A 24,740-nucleotide genomic window follows, 5' to 3' on the forward strand; every position below is an offset into this window, starting at 1 on the left:
TAGTTAATTTGTGGAAACTTTATGTTCACCCAGAGCTAGACCTGATAATTAATTGTTTTTGCTGTATGCATGTTGAAAAATACTGCAGCATGATTAATGAATGCGAATATGAAAATATTTATGTCAGATCTCTTCATTTAAGGGGAGCTATCACTGGCTCCCCATCACTCTCCTGAGACTAATCCAATAGAGTAATTTTATTAGCTCCCCTTAGCATGTCAATATATCAAAAAAAATAGTACTACAAAAGGATTAAATATCAATGCTGTTCCATACAGTAATATTTTAAATGACTCCCCAAAATCAATCAATCACTCCTCTCATTGTTTTTCACTGTTAATTGGTAGTGATTGACTAAATCTATGCATCAAAACACCAAGAGCTAATATTTTCATTCATACTGAGATTTTGTTAAGTATTGATTGGCACAATAAAATGTTTAAAATATTGCTGTGACATATATAGAGGTTATTACCAGAGTGTTTTTCGGTATCGTCAATATCATATATTAGGAATAAAAATTGTATTACATTATTATATTATATAGTAATACATTATTTTTATTCCTAATATATGATATTGACTATACCAAAATACACGAGGGTAATAATCTCTTTATCATATAAGCTCAAGCTTAATACAACGTGTTTTTGTAAACTGTACATGCAACTTTAATTCCAGTCCGCCATTACTAGATATTCAAATGACGTAAGAATATGTGGCGCGGTGTATTTTTGAATGGAAACGACGATAAACTCGAATGACGTCATTTTGGATGTCTTTACATCAAAATAAAGTTATGCCTAAGTTTTTTTGTTTTCTGAACGCTGAACAGCTTTCAGTGTCAAATTGCCATTGAAATGTTTTTATTTGATGACTATGAATGCATACATCAATCATGGAGTGTCACCCAAGTACGTTTGCTTAAATGTCAATAAACCTAGTGCAGAGACCTCGACTAATTTACATCTAATTTGCAAAGTTATCAAATTCTTAAAGTATGTGATCTGAAAAATATGACATACTTTGATTGCACTGAAAATGTAAGATATTATATGATAAATACCATTATTAGATATCAAACAACTGAACCAAACACAAAATAGGACCAACAGCATGATGAAAATGAGTGATAACCAGAAATAATTTCATTTCCTATCTTTCAGGATGATCAAGATGTGCGAACATGTTTGGTTCATTTTGTGATGGCGTTTTTGTTGGCTGGAGACAAAGGTGTTGTCAGAAAACTAGTGGAACAGAAAAGTTTGTATTGCAGCCTTCCAATACTTTTGAATTTTGTTATAGTGCTTTTGAATCCATTTTGGTGCTTTAATAATTATATACCGTAGATCTTGAAATGAATGAGATCATAGTATTAATGTGAAAAATGCAATGTTCTTTGCCACTCTTGACACAAGTTGATTAGTTTTGAGTACACTGATCTGATAGCTGACTGGGTTTTTTATTGTTTAGTCTGTTGCAGGAAATGACCTTAGCGGTAGCCCAGGGTATTTTCTCACTTGGTCTACCAGATGTCTATACACGGTAGTCCACTGGGCTACTACATTTTTTTTTGGCACATCCAGTTACTACACAACAAGATGCTTAAACATCTAAAACAACATATTTTGGGTTTTTTCTCTTGTTTTAAATGTTTTATAATTAAAATTATGGGGATACTAATTTTTACCGAGGGATACCAAATTTCATAACCTGGTAGCCCGGCAGGCTACCACTGAAAAATTTTAAGGTCAAGGTTGTAATGTTGACTGCACACCTTTGTGAATTGTTCTTGACTTGTCACTGGGAAACCACCAATGCTTGTACACAGATATGTTGTTTGTCGTTAGTGATTTAATTTACCTTAAATTTAATTAAAAGATACACAAACGTATGTTGTAACAAAAGTAATATTTTAAGGGAGGCCACTCACATTAATTTCATGTCATGTCTGCTACCATCATGTACATTAATTTAGAGATGCATTATTTTCAGAATCTACAGTATGCATCTAGTCATCCATAAACTTGGGATGTTGTGTAAATTTTACCTGTCTATGATTATTCTACCATGTATGCCACAGTCACTTATTCCTCCCACTGAACTGGAGAGGCAGGAGAAAACAATGAATATTCATAAATCATTAACATTTCTTTTACTGCAAACGTTAAAATTATATTGCTTTACGTTATGTGCAGTTGACTTGTGCATTATTTTTCTATTACAGATATATTTCAGCTGAACTAATTTTGGATTACTCAAAATTTTTGACAAGCTTAAATATTCAGTGAATGCTAGACACTATTTATGACAAAACGATACTCTTCAAAAAAAGTAAGGGAACTTTAATAAGAATTTACAATTGCCAAAATTGTAAGGCATATTAGCTGTGGGGAATGGTTATATGATAATATTGAATTAATTGGGCAAACATTACAACTGGTAGTTCAGTATTACAGTAGGTTTTATGACCACCAAAGATCTTGAAGGATGATTGGGGTCAGAAGTGAAATTTGAAAGTTGATGTTTTTTTATTAGTAAATCACAAATTCAAACAACAAAAATTACTAAAAACAAAACAAACAATAACAACTGTATGATCAACAGAATGAAAAGATTGACAGAAATAATGTTCCACAGTGATTAATAGACCTTTCTGTAAATGGTCAAAATCAAGAATGACACCCCACACACGGAGCAACTGCGTGATGCATGTGCAAACTATAGAATGTGTTTTGGCTTGCTTATAAACAGACCTGAATGTTCATTACTAGGATGTCTGTGGTCAAAACGTATGTTCGGTCTCATAGTTGCTATTAACATTAATATTTCAGGTTCCCCTACTTTTTTTGAAGAGTATAGTAATGTTAATAAGCTGTGTATATTTTTTAAAACACTATTATTATTATTTTTTAAATTATTATTATTATTGCAGCTATGCTGCAGGGTATACTGAGAGGGTTACCAGATGACAAGCTTTCTACCATACAGCTTGTGATACCTACAGTTCTTGAAAAGGTACTACTTACACTAATTTCACGAAAATGTTTGCTTTTATACTTTAAAAAATATATATTACTGTGTAAATGTAACAGTTTGCTTCTTCCAACTTTTAATATCAGTTGTTTATTTCTGAACTATGTGCTGTGGTTGAGTAAAATATGTTCTCTATATTAGTTCTATGTTATTTCTAGGTAATTCAGAATCCATCAGTAAGCAAGACCTCCAAGGTACATCTGTTCTCAGAAAACATTCTTAAACAGCTGAGTGGCATGTATGATTGGCAGGGACCGGGTAGCTGGAAGGATAAGAAAAGCAGGACTTCTTCAGAGGTGTTAAATGTATGTTAATTCTCAAATACTGTGACATAAATATTTAAATTCAAATTTTTGTCATTTTGCTTTTGTATAAACAGTTAGATAAAACAGCGATTGCTTGGATGTTAATGTTGTTTATTTGTTCTTCAGTACCAGTAAACAAATAATTCACTGAATCAGGTTGTTTTTTCCAATATTAGTAACTTAACTTTATGCAATAATATACTTATGTATGTTTGTCATGGCAAAATAGAATAGTTGTTTGTTTTTAATGGAAATGGAATATATACTAATTAATTATATTGATATCTGACATGTCAGATTTAAGTGTTTTGATGATAAAAATCACATTTTGTTAATATTTGTGTAATCACATGTAAACAACAATTGAAAAAATTTAAAATCAAATGCTTTAAATTGTAAAGTGGTGTTCTCATGCGATTGGTCGCACTGTCGTGTCACTTGTGATTCTCGGCCCTTCAAAAATCGGAGTGAACTTATAATGTTCTGATTTAGGTGTTCTCACAGTATGCTTCGATTGCCTGTGATAAGTCGGTGTGAATACTTGTATAATAACAATGCCCCTTAGTACACTTTAGGTTTTAAGTATTGGTTTTGTTTTCCAGAGTGAAGATAAATGCAGTGATCAAGACTCACAGCTCGTTGCTCACATGATCCACACACTGTTTCTTGACCTTTGTTGCTCATTCAAAAATGGCATTTGTTTTTTTGACAAGACATTTGGAACATCAGGGAAGTAAGTGCTGTTGACAGATTTTTCCCAACAAACTTTTCTGTTGAGATGTTAGACACAGAATAGATAATGTACCAACCAAAGGTGTCTCCCACATAAATAAAATGATGTGGCTGATCAGTGTTCATGAGACCAAGTGATTGTGAACAATTTGACTGGTACTATTGTTTTCTATCACATCAAATTCATCTAACATTGGGTGCAAAAACCAGTCTTGCAAGTGACTGCAATCGCTCACCCTTCTGAACAGGCCACAGATGTTGCTTAATAACCAAACAACTCATCCCTATATTGTAATATGTTTTAAAATATTTTACATCTTACAAGCTTTGGGGGAACAATTTTCAGCAAATTTATATTTCCGATTGCAATTTATAAAAACAGTTTTTAGTTAACAGTTAATCATTCCGTACTTGTTTTCTTCTGTTCTTCATGAAATCATGCTTTTACATCATTTGTCTTTAGGTCAAGTTTACATTGTTCATAATTTCATTGATATGTTGCTAAGGAACATTATATTTTGTTTCAGGAACCAAAATCTGCTGCTCACCAAGATGTTCACACATCTGACGAAGTCTCTAGAAAAGCCACTGTGTAAAGAGCTGATCACCAAGTTTCTGATTACGTGTCCAGATCAGCTGCAGTATGTCTTGTCATCACTAGAGAGCTCGTTAACTCCTCGCCCATCTACCAAATGGATTGCATGCATGGATTTCCTAATTGAGGTGTGACATAACTAGTATTACCTAGCAGGCTCCGATGCAGGATTTCTGAAAGGGAGGGGGGTATCTCCTTTTACATAGAACAGTAAATATAATCACGTTTCCCCTTAAAGGTTATGGTCGGTTTTTATAAAGGCTACTGCCTAGATATAGAATAATGTAATAGTACATAGATATATAATAATAATCATATTATATAGATATGGAAAATTAGGTTACTACATTTTGATCTCATTTTTGTATGTATTGCCTTTGATAATGAATACTTACAGGTTATAGTTGGAAATATCCTGACAAATTTATAAGAAGAGAAAGCAAGAACAATGTGATGTTGGTTATTTACATAAATACCTCATTTAATGTCAGTGGTTGTGCATGATACACCAGATAGGAAATGAAGACCAGAAGTGGCTGCAATTGAAAATAGAAAATGGAAATTGATTTTTGTGAAAATATTATGGGGATTGCTAGTAAACATTAACTCAGCTGGTTTTTCTTCTTAAAGAACTGATGTAATGATAGATCAGCTGTGGCAAATTCATAACAGAAGCTAAGACATAAATACTGAAAACTCATGACTGATTTGCATTACACTGAATATAGTTTAATTGATGTTTCATTTTGTTTCAGGTTTACACAGAACAGCCACAACTCCCTCCTGTCTTGTCTCATTGTGAAGGTAGCACTTCTCAGAAATTAGCTGCCATGGTTACTGTGTTTTTTCTTCCACCTGAAAAAGTTTTTCATGCACTTGGTCACAGTCTTAAGGTATTTAAAAATTTATATTTGTTCATTCAGTGAATTTGTTGTTTGGGGTAATAAAACTTTTATGAATTTGGATGACTTTTTGCTGTGTATATTTTAAAAACTATATCTTTGTGTATCTTGAAACCTAATTGCTGAACAGTGTGGGGTTTTTTTTTAAAAATGAATTTTAATGATCACATTTCTTTAGTACTAAATCATTTATAAAAACAAAGGAGGAACATTTCAAAAACACCTTGCTAATGTATATTCATTAAAATTTGCACTTTAATTTAACAATGTTGGCTTATTGCCATGTACCAACCCATAGTCAACCAGTAATCCTTGGAAATTCCAGTGTGACCACCCGAAGCAAAGGCAGAACCCCCCCCCCCCCCCCCCCCCCCCGATTTAATATTGCTAACAACACTAATGCATTCTGTTCATTATGGCTTTCTCTGACATAGATTAATTGATTTGAAATACATATGTACTGGTATCAACAATACATACAACATCAAAATAAAAAAATATTACTGAACTAATTCTAATCTCAAGGGTCGAAACAATGTACATGTACAACAGTTAAAACCAAGACAAGTGCATGATTTAACCATATATATGGACTTACCCATACTTTCTGTATTTAAGACTAAAGTGAAATGTCCAGACAGATGTAAGTTCATTAAAGCTATGAGTGTAGACATTAAAGTCTTATAAGTACATGACATGTACTGTAAACTAGAAAGAACAGTCTTATACATGACTGAGTTTCTATGTATTTTCAGCACAAGTCTGCCATTGTCCGGTGTAAAGTACTGGAACTGTTAAAGTTAACAGTGCAGCATGCCACTGGGGTCCTGCGACACTGTTCTACTGTTGCGGTGGCATCAAGTGCTGTAGATCAGAACTACTGGGCCAGTGTCATCGAACTCCTTAGACAAAATCTTCTCAAGGTAAAATTTATTCATCCTTTGGCAAGTTATCAATTCTGTCATTTTATATGGTGATAACGCAGTCTGATATACATGCACATGTACAGAGGGTGGGTTTGGCGGACGAAATCTTCTCTGCTAAAGCAAATTTTCTTTTTTTTAAATATATTTCTGGGGGAGCAGTTTAGACCCCCTGCACAATTTCCTGCACACGTGCCTGATGTATCACCAATGAAGAGCTACTTGTGTGCAGCTTTTGTCATCAAGTCGTATCATAGATATAGTATTCTGTTAGGATTACGCTCAGTGGTGGGGTGTCATATACATAACTGATTTCACAAAGACATTTGTAGATGCTGTCCTATCTTGAAAAGGACATAACATGCAAACTACTCATTAACTCAATAACAAATAATAAAATTTCTGTTACATCCATTACAACATAATGTCATCCCATTGGTCCAGACATAGCAACAGGAATTTGTTAATTTCTTGATGAATGTAAAAATTATGTTGTCAGGGAACGTCATATCTGATGACGTCATTTTATTTGGGCAAAGTTGTCTTTTGAACATTATTGTTTATGGACCAAAAATAATTCAAAATAATGTGTGAAGTTTTAGTGTTATTATTAGCAGATATGATTCAAATTTAATTATAAGTATTGTCTGTTATTTAAAAAATAACATCTGCAAACTTATGTGAAAACGGTTTTGCCGATTCACACAGTTTGCGGATGATGTTTTTTGTTCATATCCCGATGAACGTAAAAGAAGTAACAGACAATCCTTAATAAAATCAACACTTTATTGATATTTTCATGCTAATTTTATTTTAAGTTTAATTCTATATACCATTATTTTTTAAAAACATTTTCAGTTTAATAGCATCAACTCTTTTTACATGTACCGGGGTATTCTAATTTTTGTTGTATTAATTTACATCATATCCATTCCCTAATTTATATAAATAGTGTCTACCAGATGACTCTGAACTGTTTGCCTGCTGGAAACAAATGTCTTCCCAAGAAAACAATGACAAGGGACTTGATCCAGGTAAATATTTATTGAGCCTTATTATCACAAAAAGTCATGCTCCCACCTCTTTCAAGACAGATTAAAAGTGTTGACACTTTTTTTTTTCACTGTGAGTCACCACCAATTATTCTCTTCAAGTATTCTACACTTTACATATGACTATATATATGAGCAACAGAAGTACAGTCAACTCTTGTTATAACTGCCATATTTGTGTTATGCTTTTATTACCATTACAGAGTTTGCCGATATAACAATCTCATGATGAGTTATCTCCCATAGCTGAACAGTTAAAAACATAGTTGTTTAGCTTTAAAAATTTAAAACTATGATATGTAATAACTTACTAAGAAAGAAAGAACAACAAGAACACATTCAATTTGCTTTTAATTCAAATAACAAAATGAACATTTAATAACTGAATTCACAGAAGTCACTTTCTTACAACAAAGTCCATGATTGATGTTTGAACATGTCTGGCGTTGTAGTGCTCGACTGCACGTACTGCATTCCACAATGGGTCAAGATGTTGAAAACCAATCGAAGGGTTCTGTTCAAAGTACCTTATTGCAAGAGAAAGTCCTTGTTTAGCCTCACATTTCTTGACCACATCAGCATCATTGTCATCACTTGGAATATCAATAGAAATGTCTGACAATGGTGTCATCACTCAGCGATTCACCGTTTTCAACAACGCTGTCCATGGAAATATAGGCAGCAGCATCCATTTGGTTTTCACCTGGCATATTTCTCAACAGAACTTGACGTTCCTGCAATGGCATGCCATCATCGTCGTCATTAGGGTTAACATCGGGAAACTGCTGTGGGGGTGGGGAGAATACTGGTATGTCGCCAACAATTCACAATGGTTGATGGTTTCATGGACTTCCAAGCTTCTTTAACAAATGCCAGAGCATGTCTGATGGATACAGTCTGTGCTTTTTTCTCTTCAATGCAATCCAAGCAGTAACTAGTCAGCATCCTCTTTGTAGAATCCTTTGAAATTTTTGATAATTCCCACATCCACAGGTTGAATGTGAGATGTTGTGTTTGGCGGCAAAAACTTGACTTTAACATTTGTCAGCTCCACACCGGTACTGGAATGACTGGTCGTGTTATCCACCAACAAAATCACTTTCCGGTGTTTATTCTTCATCCATCTGTCGAATTTCACCAACCAATCTTGAAAAAGAATCATGGTCATCCACGCTTTTTTGTTGCTGGTGTATGTGATGTAAACACTGGGATCAAACATTTTCCCAAAACCACGTGGACGAACCGACTTTCCAATGATAAGGTGTATTAGCTTGTCTGTTGCAGTGGCATTAACACATAGTGATATTATGATTTGATCTTTTTGCCTTTTCTGACCTCGCACAGGTCCAGTTGCCAGAGTTGAATTTGGTCCAAGTTTATAAAATAAACCTGTTTCGTCCAAATTGTAAATGTTCTCAGTGTCAAAATCGGTTTGATCTTCCTGAAGTTGCTGTTGCCCTTCAACTACACGCGATTAGAAATGTGTCGTTTCTTGAATTTCTGTAGCCACCCGGTTGAATAATGGAAAGTGTCATCTACCCCTATTTCTCCACCAAAATGGCTTGTAATTTCATCTTGGGTGTGTTTTAGGTGATTTTCTTTAAAATTTGGCATTATTTCATTGGAGGCTGTGACATGATTTACACATAATTCATAATTCAATGCAAAATATTGACTACAACAAATACTATTTATTAATAAGCAGTGACATGAATAACTCAACTTGAGCAAAGATGTTTTTATTGCATCCCTACCGAAAACCAATTCCAGTTTTGGTCACTGCTATGTGCAATCAACCGTATCTAATCCGGCGTAAGCCAGACGTCAGCTGTACATTAAAATGTCGCTGAAAGGTGATAAAGTTACGGCTATTTGTCAAAAGAATCTTACTAATTAGGATGACATAATATGCCTAATATGTGTTCAGTGATTCTTTGCTCGATTGTAAAGATAAAAAATTACATGAAATAGACATGTTTTTCCACTGCAAATGATTGCCGGTGCCGGAATTTGAATATTCAGTTATAATGATTAGATTAACACTGAAACACATTGTTTTCCAGTAAAAGTGTTGTGGTACTCAAATATTCCGTTATAATGAATACTGTTATAATGAGAGTTGACTGTAGTTGTATTGATAAAGTTGAAGTATAAACAAAAGCTTGTGTCTTTTGTTTCTTATGTTTTAAAATACACTTCTAATTTAGTTATTCAATAATAAACAAATATATTTTGCATTGATATCAAATTAATAAAACGTTGTGAACAATAGTTGTTTTGGTTTACTAATAAATATTTATTTGCAAAGTAGCCAATGAAATTATATCATAAAATAATTGTGTAATGTCATTTCAGAATTACCTCCCATTGACCCACTGGATCAGCTTATACTGTTGGAGCAGGTTTCTTGTTTGTATCAAGATTTATATCCCTCCCTCCTGATTGAGAACCATCAGTTCCTGACTCTTCTGTTGGACAGTATCCGAGAACTAGGAGCAGATTACTCTGGTGGAGAAGCTGAAAAAAGAGTTCTGCCTCAGCTATATCTCCTAAAACTGTTAGCAGGAACTGATGCACGCAAACTGCCATGGTCTAAAACAGTATGATCTTATTTTTAAAAATGATCTTGTTAATCTTTACCGGCCTCGGTGGCATAGTGGTTAGGCCATTGGTCTACAGGCTGGTAGGTACTGGGTTCGGATCCCAGTCGAGGCATGGGATTTTTAATCCAGATACCGACTCCAAACCCTGAGTGAGTGCTCCGCAAGGCTCAATGGGTAGGTGTAAACCACTTGCCCCGACCAGTGATCCATAACTGGTTCAACAAAGGCCATGGTTTGTGCTATCCTGCCTGTGGGAAGCGCAAATAAAAGATCCCTTGCTGCCTGTCATAAAAGAGTAGCCTATGTGGCGACAGCGGGTTTCCTCTAAAAAAATCTGTGTGGTCCTTAACCATATGTCTGATGCCATATAATTGTAAATAAAATGTGTTGAGTGTGTCGTTAAATAAAACATTTCTTTCTTTCTTTCTTGTTAATCTTTAGCTGTAGTAATTTGTATGGAGTAGGTTTTAAATAACCTCCTGCAACTACAAGGGAGGGATTTTATTACTGGTACTTGTGGTTTCATTTCATACAGTAACCTTACTTCTCACTGCTTGCATTTCACCCTTTACAAAGGACTGGTCCAAACTTTTCAACAGCCATTCATAGGATATAATCCATGGTGTCATGTAATTTCTATTTCTAGTAACATGATTAATTACCTTTTCCATATCCCCTATGGGGTTTTTTTCCATTTAGTCGTATTTTATTAATTTTTGGCACACTAAATGTATTTTATGATAGTAACAAAAACTATTTGGTGTTTTGCAAAATATGTATATATTTGGATTGTTATATTCAGCAGGGTATTCATTTTCTTTGAAAATAAGATGCTGTTTGTGTAAAGTATGTGGTTATATTGATTGAATACAGACAGGTTTATAACTGTAAGCATGGAAAAACTAATGAACACATTCACTGAGCTTGTATATTGAGGCAGGTAAACAATGTACCATGAGAACTTGATAGGTTTTCCTTTGCTATTGATTAAAATTTAGACTTAACTGCTGTGACTGTTGTTTTACTTGTAGCTGAAAGATGGACACACTCTGATGTATCTTCTTCTAGACATGATGCGGCTGGTGCAGCACAATAGCCGGCTGATGCAGATGACTCAAACACTAATCTGCAAGGTGACTAGCTCTTTACTTGTAAATATCTGTAACTTAATGCATTGATTTGGTGTGTGTGTGTATTTGTTTGTATCTTGACTGGATAGTGCCTAACATCAAACATTTTAAATATGAAGTAGAAAATACAAAAAGATAATTACCACATTAGTCAAAAAAGTGAAAAGTGTAATTTATATAATGGGTAGTTACATATTTTAAATTATTTCCATCTTTAATATATATTTTTTTTCGTTAAACCATTTTATCAGTTTAATCTGATTCTAATTTAGATTTATGATGGATTAAAATAAAGATGATGATAATTATAATATTGATGATAATAACAACTGTCATTGTAATTATAACTGATCCTAATAATTTAATTAATTGTCACATACTGATAAAGGAAAAAAATAGTCATGAATTTGACAATTATGATATGCATATGTTTTTAAGGGAGATAGTTTTTTTTATCAGAAAAATATTTTTTATCTTTTATCTCAAATTGTGCTTAGCTGTTAGCAAGCACCAATTTATTTGAAGGCACAGAGAAAGAGTTGGAAATTTGGTTCCAGCATTTTGCTAAACACCTTACACTGAGCCAGTCTACAGTGATGTTGAAGTTCATGGCTCAGATACTGACCACGTTCGTTAGCAATCCGTTCCCTTACATTGAAAAGGTAACCGAGTTACTGGCAGAGAGCACGTCACAGCTGGACACTAGTGGTGCCGGTGATACGAGGAGCATTGGCACGGCAGAAAGTGTTATTGATGGTAAAGATTTTTTTAGTACATCGATTAAAATAACTATTATTGTCATGGAGCTCTTTGGCTGGATTCCACTTGTAGTAGTAATACAGTGAGCATTGATGCAGCAGATAGTGTTATTAATCAGGGGTATAATTCACGAAACTCTCGCAACTTTGTGATCTTGCAGTGCAATGCTAAAAGACTTGCATAGAGGATGCTTTGTTGTCTAACAGAAAGAAAGAAAGAAATGTTTTATTTAACGACGCACTCAACACATTTTATTTGCGGTTATATGGCGTCAGACATATGGTTACGGACCACATAGATTTTGAGAGGAAACCCACTGTCGCCACTACATGGGCTACTCTTCTGATTAGCAGCAAGGGATCTTTTATTTGCGCTTCCCACAGGCAGGATAGCACAAACCATGGCCTTTGTTGAACCAGTTATGGATCACTGGTCGGTGCAAGTGGTTTACACCTACCCATTGAGCCTTGTGGAGCACTCACTCAGGGTTTGGAGTCTGTATCTGGATTAAAAATCCCATGCCTCGACTGGGATCCGAACCCAGTACCTACCAGCCTGTAGACCGATGGCCTAACCACGACGCCACCGAGGCCGGTTTTGTTGTCTAACAGAGCCTAAGAGACCTTTGTGAATTAGGCCCCTGGTTTGTTGGAGTTGAGGACGGGAGGAGGTGGAATGAGGTCGGGCATAGAAAAATAATCATTAAAATTACTAAAACTTAGAATGCAAGGAAACCGTGTTTATGGCCACCCAATCACCTTAAAATATATCAACCCTCGCACCCATCCCCCTTCAGATCTCATTCCCATGTGCATGATTAATTGTAAAATACTTCACTACGTTAATATGACAACTAACTCACTCCAAACTTTCACAGACTTGGGGGGGGGGGTGTTCGTTTCACCTCTCCTGGACATGTTCCAACTGTTCTGTCCTGGTTGTATCCCCTCTCCAGATATCGTAAGACTTAGAAAAATTATTGGTTTTAAGGGTTTGTAACGTTTTGTATTGAGACACTTACTTGTCTAAACTTTATTGTTACTGAAAATGTTCACGAACTGTGAAGAAAAATCTCACAAATGAACAACAACAAATCGGATGTTGATTGCGCGAACCGTGCACGAGAAAACAAACCGAACCAAAATGATAACGGTTACGTGATATACCAACGTCTGTGACATTGAAATGGAAATATCCCCTCTAAAAATAGATTGGACCTCGTGGTTTTACAAACATCAGGATTACCAAAAAGCACTTCAGGTGAATGGAAATGTGTATTCTAAATAATAAAATGTAAGTAAAGTGCAATTTTATTTGTGAAAAATGGGGTTTAATAGCGAAAAACAACGCCGTAGTGGTTAACAAATAGCCGTAACTAGGGTGTGTCCCTTTAATGGTTAATGGTAAAAAAAACCCCAAAACCCCACCCTGTCTGTTTAGACAAAAAGTATTTTGTAAGAAACGCTTACATGAGAAATCCATACTGATGCATTTCAGTCTATACCATTATAATTGGTGGTTTAGAATATGTTTTCTTCAAGACATTCATACAGTGTTGTAGAAAAAACATTAACTCTGTGTTTTCTGTATTTAAGCTATCTTGGAAATGGAAGAAGACGACTTCTTGATGTTGGACAATTCTGATTCCCATGAAATGACCAATTCAGATTCTTCACCAAGGTATTAATTGTTTTTGTTATCTTAAAGCAAATACTGCTTTTGAATTATTACTCAAACAACCAGTTTTAGTTTGAGTCAGCTATTAATTGTTAATATTAATATTGTTACCTTTTGGTAAGCTAACGTATTCTATGCATAAAATGCAGTTTAAATAAAAAATAGAACACTTTCATTTGTTTAGTATATACTGGATATTTTAATCATATATATACTGAACAAAAAAAGAAACTTCCTATTTGTACATATAGTATTTGTTGTGTTAAAGAATTCATTGTGTAATGAAATTATATAGGTAGTATTAGCCTTGAGCTGTATTATAAGGATTCATGAATTTTATCGATAATTTTTGCACTGTTAATTGTCGACAACGTGAAATTCAATTTGTACGTGCATGCATGGTTCGACATGTCCCGTGTAGTATTCGGTCAATTTGTTTTACTTGTCTTACTGACATTGTTGTCAAGTGAACGAAAACGCTTCAAAATTTGTAAAAAAAAGTAAAGTTTTTTACATTGTAGCATTTTTAGTATGCCAAGAATACCCAATAATTTATGCGAACGGGCGATTGGCATGCTTGATGCTGGCATGTCGACAGAAGACGTTGCAAGGCATGTTGGGAGTTCTAGTCGAGCGATACGAAATCTTCGCGTAAGATTTCGAATGACAGGAAGCACCAATGACTTGCCACATCGTGGACGTCCGTGTGTTACATGCGTGGTCAAGACCGCTATATCATGAACACGCATTTGCGCAATCGATTCCAAACTGCCACTGCTACTGCTGCTAACACACCTGGGCTTCATAATAACCGAATCAGTGGGCAAACTGTTCGTAATCATCTGCGGGAGAACTGTTTACATGCACGACGTCCTTACGTCGGATGTGTTTTAACGCAACGTCATCGTCTAAATCATCTTAATTGGGTACGTGTACACACTCGTTGGATACGGCGACACTGGAATACCGTTCTTTTTTCGGATGAATCCAGATTTTCTTTACAACGTGGTGATGGCAGGGTGCACGTCTACCGTAGGAGAAATGAACGCTATGCTTACTGTTGTGTTCTTGAACAAGATCGTTTTGGGGGTGGGGGTTGTGTCATGGTCTGGGCAGCCATTGCCCATGGTTATCGTTCACCACTAGTCGTCATTAATGGCAATTTAAATGCTCAACGTTACCGCGATGACATTCTCGCTCATCACGTCATTCCTCTGTTCCATAACAATGCCAACATCTCGATTTTTTAGCATGATAATGCCACCTCTCATACAGCTAGAGATACTGTAAATTTTCTTAGGACAAATAACATTGATGTCATTGATGACTGGCCTGCTAAAAGTCCTGATCTCAACCCCATCGAGCATGTCTAAGATAGTCTGGACAGCCGATTGAGGCGTCGTCCCAACCCACCCGCTAACGTCAACGAACTTCGTCAAGTTCAGGAATGGAACAATATTCCACAGGCAGAAATCAACACTTTAGTCAATTCTATGTGCCTGCGATGCACTGCAGTGGTCAATTCAAGAGGTGGTCATACCCGTTATTAAGTGGGTTTTTTTTTTTTAACCCCTACCACACTTGGTCAAAATTTCTCCCAGTTTCTGTTAACCTATGGCCACTGATTTTTGCACCAAACAGTGCATCATGGAACACTCTTTAAACGCATATATAACAATTGTTCCCCCGGTTTGTTTTCATCAAGTTATGTTCAAGCAAAGTTAGTGGAAGTTTCTTATTTTGTTCAGTATATATTTTTTTATAGTTAAATATGTAGAGTTTCAAATGATTGGGGTATTTATAATTGTTTCATGCATTATATTGATTTTGCAGGCTTCCTTTTAGTCCAGTTGTTTTGGTTTCCTTGGAAACATTGGAATCATCTGAGGAGTTTAAGACATCTGTTGCATGTAAGTGTTATATAAAAAAATATGTTCAGAATGTTGAGATTGATGTCACTGCTACATAAATTATATACTGTAAAAACTTTTAAAAATAAACTTACTGCTTTTGTGTTAAATGTTGTATGTTGTCAAAATATATGGTTACTGTGATAGCAAAAATAGCCAATAATGAACACAAATATATATTTTATATATCATTTGTTTTACCAGACCTTTTTTTTCATTTCAACAATAAAAATGTAAATGAAGTTTTTAAAAATTGAAGTATCAATAACTAAATATTCTTTTATGCCATTAATTTGTTTCACTTTGACTTCAGATGAAATTTTCAGATTATTTTTTAAATGTCATAGCTGGTTTTTATTGTAGTTTTGGTTGTTAATATCAAATCTTCTACACACTCTAAATGTGTATTTTTCAGTGCGTGATCTGCTGTGTTCAGTATTACTTGATGTCTTTCACACTCAACTGGACCCGTCCCCTCTTAGTGTGTTACTGGAACAGCATCTGTCGGTGTTTGGAAAGACAAGTGAAATCATCTATATCACATCATGGAGTCCAAACAAGAAGGTGTGTTAAATTTCATCTCATTATTTTATATATTACCATGCCATGTACAGGAACGTTTAGATGGGGTGTGGTGGACTGACTGTGGACTTAAACCCCAAAATATGACCACTGTGTAAATAGCCAGCCCTCATTAACTAATGCTGTATACACAGCCAGTCTCTTCTGTGTTAATTAACAAAGATGACAGTCTCTTATTACGGTTGTATTACGGCCTTGGTGGCATTGTGATTAAGCCATCGGACTGTAGGCGAGTTCTTAAGGGCTCAGTGGGTAGGTGTAAGGCCACTACACCCTCTTCTTTCTCACTAATCACTAACCAACTAAAAACTAACCCACTGTCCTGGACAGACATCCAAGATAGCTGAGGTATGTGTCCAGGACAGCATGCTTGAACCTTAATTGGATATAATCACGAAAATAAGCTGAAATGAATGAATGAATGTATTTGTGAAATTCATCTTTGTTTGCAATATTTAGCTCAATCTTTGTATGGTAGCTGACTGGACCTGAGTACAAAGAAGGAGGTCGACAATGCAGATGAAAAGAGGAAGATCAAAAACTTAAAAAGGCCTTGCATATTATATTATTTATAGATACTTAATAATCTCTACTAATAAACCTATTGGACTTTCCTGTTCCACTCAGTGTTTGACTATCTGGTAAATCTAACATCTTGATCTGGATCAAACCATGTATTCTATGTGATGTTGAAAGGATTCTTTTCTTTATTCTCATACCATGTGTAGTAACTACTCTAAGTTTATTAAGTCAAACTTACATGTACTTATAATGTTCATGACACCAGACAAACACGTTTCTTGCAAGACTGGCTTTTTTAATCCGTATACCAACTAACAATCACTACTTAAATAAACATCAAAATATGGACAGACTGGTCACAATACTGTTACTTCATTTCAGTATGTTTGCCCTTATTAAAATTATAACCCTTGATATTTTAAATCTGTTTTGTGTTCAGATTATTTTATTTTGAATTTAATTATAGAAATACAGTGTATTTCATATCAAGCTGGATTGTTGGTTACATTACAAGCTCTGTTCAGAGAAATGGTCAATGACATAATAAATGTTCTTTTATTCCACAGATTTATTTACCATTTTACCAAATTTATTTCATTTTGGAGACTGAAGTATCTCTCCAAATGTTATGCCCCTTGGTTTCTTTGAGTAATAACATTTTAACCAGATTTGCTTTCCTCCTTTTAGGCAAGCTCATGGAAGCCATCAAAGGAAGTAAGACTTGCCAAGTCTGTGAGTAAACTGTTGATGTGCCTGCAGGCCACTAGTTTTGTGATGGATAGCAAGTTTCAAGAAAGACTGATCAGTGCAGTTGCTATTCTATCAGTGCAGGACTCTGTGAAGGTTGTTCAACAGATTCTGCTTTTTGTCAGGAAAATCATCGACAGATTCGAGCAGGTTATATTTATATTTAAATTCATTTAACCTATACAATGAGAAATGTTCTTATGGATCAAAACAATAAAACAAAAATTAAAGGCATTAAGTATATCTACCATTTATATCTACCATTTATAGCAATTTAAAAGATTAGTAAAATATACTACTCAAAAGAATTTAAGGGTCAAAAATTTATAACCAAATAAGTTTCAGAGTGTATTAGATTGATGATGTAAACTACACCAAATTTTTTATTTATTGTTCCATATTTACAAAAAAACACAAATAAACGTCACTGTATACAAGAAAGTCACATGACATGCTGTCAAAGTTGAAGGTTGTCAAACATGGATTTTACACATTAGAATATTCGTTTAATAGTGTGTGAATCCACCCCTGGCGCGAATACACTCGACACATCGTTGCCTCATGCTGTTGATCAGACGTCTGAAGAACTCTTGGGGAATGGCCTGCCACTCTGCCATAAGAAGTTGACCCAGGTCATGAAGGTTGGCCGGAGGGGCATGGTTATCCCGAACTCTCCTGCCTAATTCGTCCCAGGCGTTCTCTATTGGGGCCAAGTCAGGCGAATATGCTGGCCAATCCATCCTGGTGATACCTTGTTGTCTGAGAAAGTCCGTTACCACCCTGGCGCGGTGGGGTCTGGCATTGTCATCCTGCAGAACTGCCCCGCCGCCAATCTGCTGAAGGCCTGGGAGAACCAACGGCCGGATAATCTCATTCAGATAGCGGATTCCACTCAGATTGCCATCCACCACATAGAGGGGGGTCCTGTGGTGGATAGAGATGCCGCCCCACACCATGACGCTGCCACCACCGAACCGGTGACATTGTCTAACGTTAACGTCAGCGAAGCGCTCCCCAGGACGTCTGTAGACACGAACCCGACCGTCGTTGAACTGGAGACTAAACCTGGACTCATCAGTGAACATCACTCGACCCCACTGAACACGTTGCCACCGCAGATGAAGCGTGCACCAGTGACGTCTGGCCGTTCTGTGACGTGGTAGGAGTGGTGGTCGAACAATCTGGCGACGGCAGCGTAGATTATTGGCTCTCAGACGATTGCGTATGGTTTGATCAGACACTCGAGTTCCAGTCGCAGTCCGCAGATTGTCACATAATCGGCGTGCAGTGGTTGTGCGTTGACGTAGAGCCATATTGGTGATGTAGCGGTCCTCTCTATTTGTAGTGCTTCGGGGTCTTCCCGAACGTGGACGATTTCGAACAGAATTCGTTGCTTGGTACCGTTGCCACAGTCGGCCAACGACGCTCTGACTGACACCAAGTCTCAGAGCAACATTTCTTTGTGTATTGCCATCCTGAAGCCAAGCAATAGCCCTTCCTCGATCTTCGATAGTCAGTTGAAGTCGTACCATTGTTGAATTTGGAGTGGGCACCGTACACGAACGCAAGCTCCAATTATACGGAAATTCAGCATTGGGAACATGGAACACACCTGCAAAGCGTGCAAATGAAGCGCTTTGTGAAAAAGCAAGTTATGGGCACTTAGCAGACCTTTCGCTTTCGCCCTAATTTATATGCAAATGTAAGCATGTTTTCGCCATTAGAACTAGTCGACAGTGTCAATGATAGTGGATTTTAATTCATTTATGGGTTGCTTAGACCCACTTTCGTCAAAATGGAACAATACCATGCGTGACATGGTCTAGCTAATATAATTGACATTCAGAAAATAATGTCGAAAATATCGTCTGACCCTTAAATTCTTTTGAGTAGTATATACAATTAATGTGTTGGCTCGAGAAAATACTGTTGGATATAATCGATGCAGTAGAAATAATATACAATGTTAAACATGAGCCCTCACAAAAAATGTTTTGTCCTTTGGGTTGGAGTTACCGTATTTCTACGTCAGAACGGTGACAAATTCTATTAGTCTTGTACGATGGCTATACTTTCTCTCTTGCTTGGAGCAGGTCCAGTCTTGGACCTGTTGACCAAACCAGTTGGCCATCAATGTTAGTATTATTATTTATAATTTAATAATAGATATATCTTTGTTTATTAATTAATTATTTCTTTTTTTTCAGATGAATGAAAAAGGACCTGTCTTACTGAAAATGCTTTTTGGTCTTTTAAAAGAAATTAAGGAACATTTACTGAAGTTTACAGAGAATAGAACAGTGTCCAATAACGTTTCTGAGATGAGCGAGTTTGATATGCTGGATGTTAAAGAAGCTACAGCAAATGAAGCCTTGATAGATTTTGTGAAGACCGTTGTGGATCATCCTTATATAGAGAAATGGTTTCTCTTTAACCGTGGTATTTTGAATAGCACCAAGATGAAACCTGACTCTGAAAGACTGCTGACCCAATTGGTCACTCAACAACTAATGCAGGTGTTGGATGGTTTGCCATCTGCATTGTCTGTGGGAATTCAAAGAAATGTGCAAGGTTACTGCAACGAAATTAACAATACTTTAGCAAGTATCAGAGAAGAAAAACCAACAATGTGCGACTTTTCCATTGTGTTGAGAAGTATGGGAGTTCTTGTGAAGTATGTAGATTTTGAATATCAGACTGGCTTTTTGGATACTCTGTTGAGTTTTCCTATTAGTCACTTAATACACCATGGCAAGGTAAAGAAACTTTCCAATGCAGGTAAACTGGTGATTCAACTTGCTTCAGCTACATTGTCAGGCAGAGAGAATTCGAGGTCTCAAGGGAAAGAACTCTCTTTGTCCAAGATGGCCACCATATTTGATTTGCTGACTGTGTCATCTGATTCTTTCCTTGAAGACTATTGTCATCTGGCACTACAAAAAGAGAAGTCCTATGCAGTGGTAGTCGGCAAAGATCTCTTTCATGGATTGTTAAGAGAACTAACAGAGTCCAGAGCAGACATAGTTCAACATGTTTTGGGGAACAACGTTGCCTGTCGTCTGTTGTTTGAAAAATGGACAATTGAAAATGAGATTTTCTTCAAGGAAAACAAAGTGCTACTCACTAAACCTGTACAAGTCTATTTGATGACACTGAAGCAGAAGAATGAAAATTATGGTATATAATAACATAATTTGTTTTATAACATAAATTTGACATACAAGGTACATGATCTTAAAGCAAAAATTTTGGACAACATTGATATGAAAGAGATAAAACTTGACTAACAGTTATGGCTATCAGACTGTTAAACAGTTATCATTAACTTATTTTTAGAGCTAAATAGCTGTTTTTGGCCAAAGCTATTGCAATCTCATTTTCACAAATCATCAAAAAACACAACCACTTTTATTTGGATAAGAATTCATTTGGGGATAGACATTATTATAAAAAATATATCTTACTAGGTCATCTACTTCAGAAACATAGCAATGTTGTAAAAAAAAAATCAATATTTATATACATGTATATTTTTAGAACGACAAACCAAAGTGTGTTTGGATGTAATCAGGAGAGTGTATATGAAGAAGAAAACCAATGTTGTGTCAGAAAGTTCGGACTGCCTGACAATAATCCATCTTTTGATGCACATGAAAGCTGTTGGTAAGTAAAATATAATGTTATTATTAGTTTTTTTATTTAATTTAAATGAATACAGATATTTAAAAAACATTAATTATTGATAAACATTCCAGGCCTCTGGATTTCAATTTTCACAAAAACTATCGGCTCTGGTAGTGTGTTGGTAGTGCATCAGCAAAATTACAGAACTGAAAGTCCATTGCCATTATTATGTAAAATAATCCACCTTTACAAAGATTAATAAAAAAACCAGTTTCTGATGGCTTCTGATGATCACAGAACCGAAAAATGGAACTGAAATTTTTTCCCTATACAATTAAAATCCGATAACATACATTCACTGCCAATTCATTTGATCAGTTCCATGTTATGTTTAACTTTACGAGATTGATTTTTAAAAATTTAAGTAATTACAATCACCCCTTATCATCTCCATTTTGAAAGGGACCAAGCCAAAAAGCTCACGATATTGATGATTTGAAATAAACTTAATAGATGTTGATGAAAATTATACCAAAGGAAAGTTTCTCGACTTTTGAGATGTCCTGGTCTTATGAGACAGACACTGAGATAAGGAAGGAAATGTTTTATTTAACGATGCACTCAACACATTTTATTTACAGTTATATACCGTCAGACATATGGTTAAGGACCACACATATATATATAGATAAAGGAAACCTGCTGTCGCCACTTCAAGGGCTACTCTTTTCGATTAGCAGCAAGGGATCTTTTATATGCACCATCCCACAGACAGGATAGTACATACCACAGCCTTTGTTATACCAGTCGTGGTGCACTGGCTGGAACAAGAAATGGCCCAATGGGGCCACCAACGGGGATCGATCCTAAACCGACCCTGCATCAAGCGAGCACTTTACTACTGGGTTACGTCCCGACATTGAGATAAGAACATTTGACTATTTTGCTAATACCACAAAGCCTTTAATTTTACAGATGACTCGGTGATGTTAGAGTACTGGAAAGCGCTGTCACATTCTACAGAAGCTGGATCCAGTCTGATGTGCGAACATGTTGAAATAATCATGCTCCTTCATCAAAGACTGAGTCAATCTGAGTGTAACAAGGAACAGACTCTCTTGCTGTTGATGAGGATTTTGATGAACAGCTGTGCTAAAAAAGAAGACAGGAATGTGAAGCTTGAAGATGATGTGCTGTTGTTGATTGAACAGTTTCTTCAAGTAATATTACACTTTTGTACATAATTATTATTTGCTAGTATTGGATCTTCAACTGTTCAAATCATGTAAAAATACTGTTTTTTTTTTTTTTTAATTTCAAAGTTAAATGTTTGGTTGTTTTGTGTGTTTTGGTTTTTTTTTTGTTGGTGTGTGTGTGTGTTTTTGTCTTTTTTGGTTTTGTTTTTGTCTTTATTTACCATGTTTGATATCCAATAGCCAATGTACTTTTTGTCATTAAAAATTCATTCCTTCATTCATTCATTCATTCATTCATTCATTCATTCATTCATTCTCAGGGTTTTTTTAGTGTTCAAATGTGTATGTACTAAGTATTATTTATTTTCTTGTTGCAGTCTGATGTCATGTCACTGGGTAATGCGATGAAGGTCATATGGTCTCAGTTTGTGAAAGTCAGTCTCAAGTAAGAAAGAAAGAATTACGATTTTTATTATTATTTAGAACTGTGTGCATGTTATGATTTTATTTTGGTACTATGTTGTTCATAATCATGTTAAGATGATTGTTAACTGCTGCTTATTTTTTATATTCATTAGCATGAAAATTTGTGATTGCATTTGAACTTAAAACAAAGCATAAAACCAGATTAGTTTTTGCTTGCCTTGTTGCCTTGTGCACAACTACGTGTTCTTAACCAAGTGTCTCAAGCCATATTATTGGATCTATATAGAATGGATCTACCTATATAGCTATATTTCTTTCATACATTTGGCTAACATATTTTCTTTAGATGATATTTTCAAATATTTATTTTCAGATCCTTGTATTTAAATCCTAAGCTTCTGAGGATTTTGTCTCAGTTGTTGTCATTGGTGTATACGGAGTCAGGTGACATTTCTCTTCCAATCACATCTCTTCATCAAATGGCAATGAGCCACTCCCAATTTTTGCCAGTTATGTTTGATGAGAAGGGAGATGAAATTAAAGGTAGGTTCTAAGTTGTCAGAATTCAGTACTTTGGAGATTTTTTTTTAGTAATAGTTGATTAACCCTTTTTTGTTTATTGACTTCACTGCTTGTAACTGCCTGCTATATATAAAGTGAGTTAACATCTGAATCACTTGCAGTTAACATACAGTATTAATGTGAAATAACTGACAATCTTGGTGTGTTCCAGATAATAAAATGGTTAGTACACAGATGTAGGTAGTTTGTACAGAATTCTAAACACTCATCTTGAAAAATTATATGCTTTTCTTATTGACACCATTGATGAATGAGACATAAATAACTGAAATTGCAATGGAATTTTGTGTATACTTCAGTAGGAAATGTTTACCAAAACCATAGCAGTATGTAGTGATGTATAGTAATATATTTGATATTTAACTCTTGACATTTCATTCTACCATTATATTTATTTGAGGCAGAACTGTTTCTTCTTTCACAAAATAACTTTGATACTTTGTAGAAAGTCTGGTGTGTCTTCTGGTTGACCTGGTAGAGAGGAGTCCAGAATGTTGTTCTACATCACACTGTGGACTTCTGCTCGGGTCATACAACGCATCACTCTCCATCACAGGTAGGTTTCTCACCTCTACATGTTACACTGTCATGCAGCTATGCTAATTAATCAGATAATGTGGCCAACCACGCCAGGGCCCAATTTCACAAAACATTGTAAACATAGTTTTGCATGTAAATGTAAATCGACGACTAAAGCACAATTCTTATTACTACTATAGTTCAACAAATATAGTTAGAAGAACACATATTTCATTTTCTTTTGGCTTTAAAATACTCCAGCTTCCATAATGATGTAATTTTGTGTGTGAAATTGATGCCAAACACGTGTAAACGCACGACCGGTACAACTGCTAGTAGCAGACGTAGACTTACGATGTTTAGTGAAATGGGCCCTTGGTGCTTATAAAACTTTTATAGAGTCTAGACTCAAGACTATAATAGAGTCTGAGACACTAATGCCATGACAACACATTTGATGTCATTTGAGATTAAGTCTGGACTCTAAAAGTTTTATAAATACAGGCCCTGGTTTTAGCTCTTTCTCATATATTGAGTTTCATCTGAAGACTACTTGTCAGATTTACCAAATATTTAACATCCATCAGCTAATGATTAATTAATCAGTGTACTCTAGTTGTGTCGTTAAACAAAACAAACTTTAACTTTTAACTTTATACTCCAGATCAGACAATTCTCAAACTCATCTACATCTATGAGCAACAAGGAAGCTGGATGAAAGACCAGAGGTGAGTTTAAAAAGTAGTCATTAATATCTGGTAAAGGACAATAACTCTATATGGAGAGATGATTTTTATTCAAAATATATTTTAAAAAATCTTTTGACCAAAATTCCAGTCAAAAATACTTGAAATTAATTGCATTAAACAATATTTGAAAAAAAGAGACAATTATAGAAACTTGAAACTCGCTTTATTT

At 35.4% G+C, this 24,740-nt stretch overlaps 1 protein-coding gene across 1 annotated transcript in view; it reads left to right on the top strand.

The window, feature by feature from the left end:
• LOC121370792 (nucleolar pre-ribosomal-associated protein 1-like) overlaps nucleotides 1-24,740 on the top strand; it is a 40,093-nt gene that overhangs the window by 4,966 nt on the left and 10,387 nt on the right. Inside the window, exons 4-25 of the mRNA XM_041496258.1 lie at nucleotides 1,167-1,263; nucleotides 2,936-3,018; nucleotides 3,195-3,341; nucleotides 3,944-4,074; nucleotides 4,601-4,796; nucleotides 5,424-5,561; nucleotides 6,326-6,493; nucleotides 7,446-7,527; nucleotides 9,901-10,145; nucleotides 11,180-11,281; nucleotides 11,776-12,034; nucleotides 13,633-13,717; nucleotides 15,548-15,624; nucleotides 16,040-16,188; nucleotides 17,416-17,625; nucleotides 19,683-20,652; nucleotides 21,013-21,138; nucleotides 22,075-22,319; nucleotides 22,673-22,740; nucleotides 23,095-23,264; nucleotides 23,749-23,859; nucleotides 24,487-24,550. Of these exons, the coding sequence (XP_041352192.1) occupies nucleotides 1,167-1,263; nucleotides 2,936-3,018; nucleotides 3,195-3,341; nucleotides 3,944-4,074; nucleotides 4,601-4,796; nucleotides 5,424-5,561; nucleotides 6,326-6,493; nucleotides 7,446-7,527; nucleotides 9,901-10,145; nucleotides 11,180-11,281; nucleotides 11,776-12,034; nucleotides 13,633-13,717; nucleotides 15,548-15,624; nucleotides 16,040-16,188; nucleotides 17,416-17,625; nucleotides 19,683-20,652; nucleotides 21,013-21,138; nucleotides 22,075-22,319; nucleotides 22,673-22,740; nucleotides 23,095-23,264; nucleotides 23,749-23,859; nucleotides 24,487-24,550 (3,923 nt within the window). The remainder of the gene's footprint in view (nucleotides 1-1,166; nucleotides 1,264-2,935; nucleotides 3,019-3,194; nucleotides 3,342-3,943; nucleotides 4,075-4,600; nucleotides 4,797-5,423; nucleotides 5,562-6,325; nucleotides 6,494-7,445; nucleotides 7,528-9,900; nucleotides 10,146-11,179; nucleotides 11,282-11,775; nucleotides 12,035-13,632; nucleotides 13,718-15,547; nucleotides 15,625-16,039; nucleotides 16,189-17,415; nucleotides 17,626-19,682; nucleotides 20,653-21,012; nucleotides 21,139-22,074; nucleotides 22,320-22,672; nucleotides 22,741-23,094; nucleotides 23,265-23,748; nucleotides 23,860-24,486; nucleotides 24,551-24,740) is intronic.

This window comes from Gigantopelta aegis, chromosome 4 (genome assembly GCF_016097555.1).
Source record: "Gigantopelta aegis isolate Gae_Host chromosome 4, Gae_host_genome, whole genome shotgun sequence".
Taxonomy (NCBI): domain Eukaryota; kingdom Metazoa; phylum Mollusca; class Gastropoda; order Neomphalida; family Peltospiridae; genus Gigantopelta; species Gigantopelta aegis.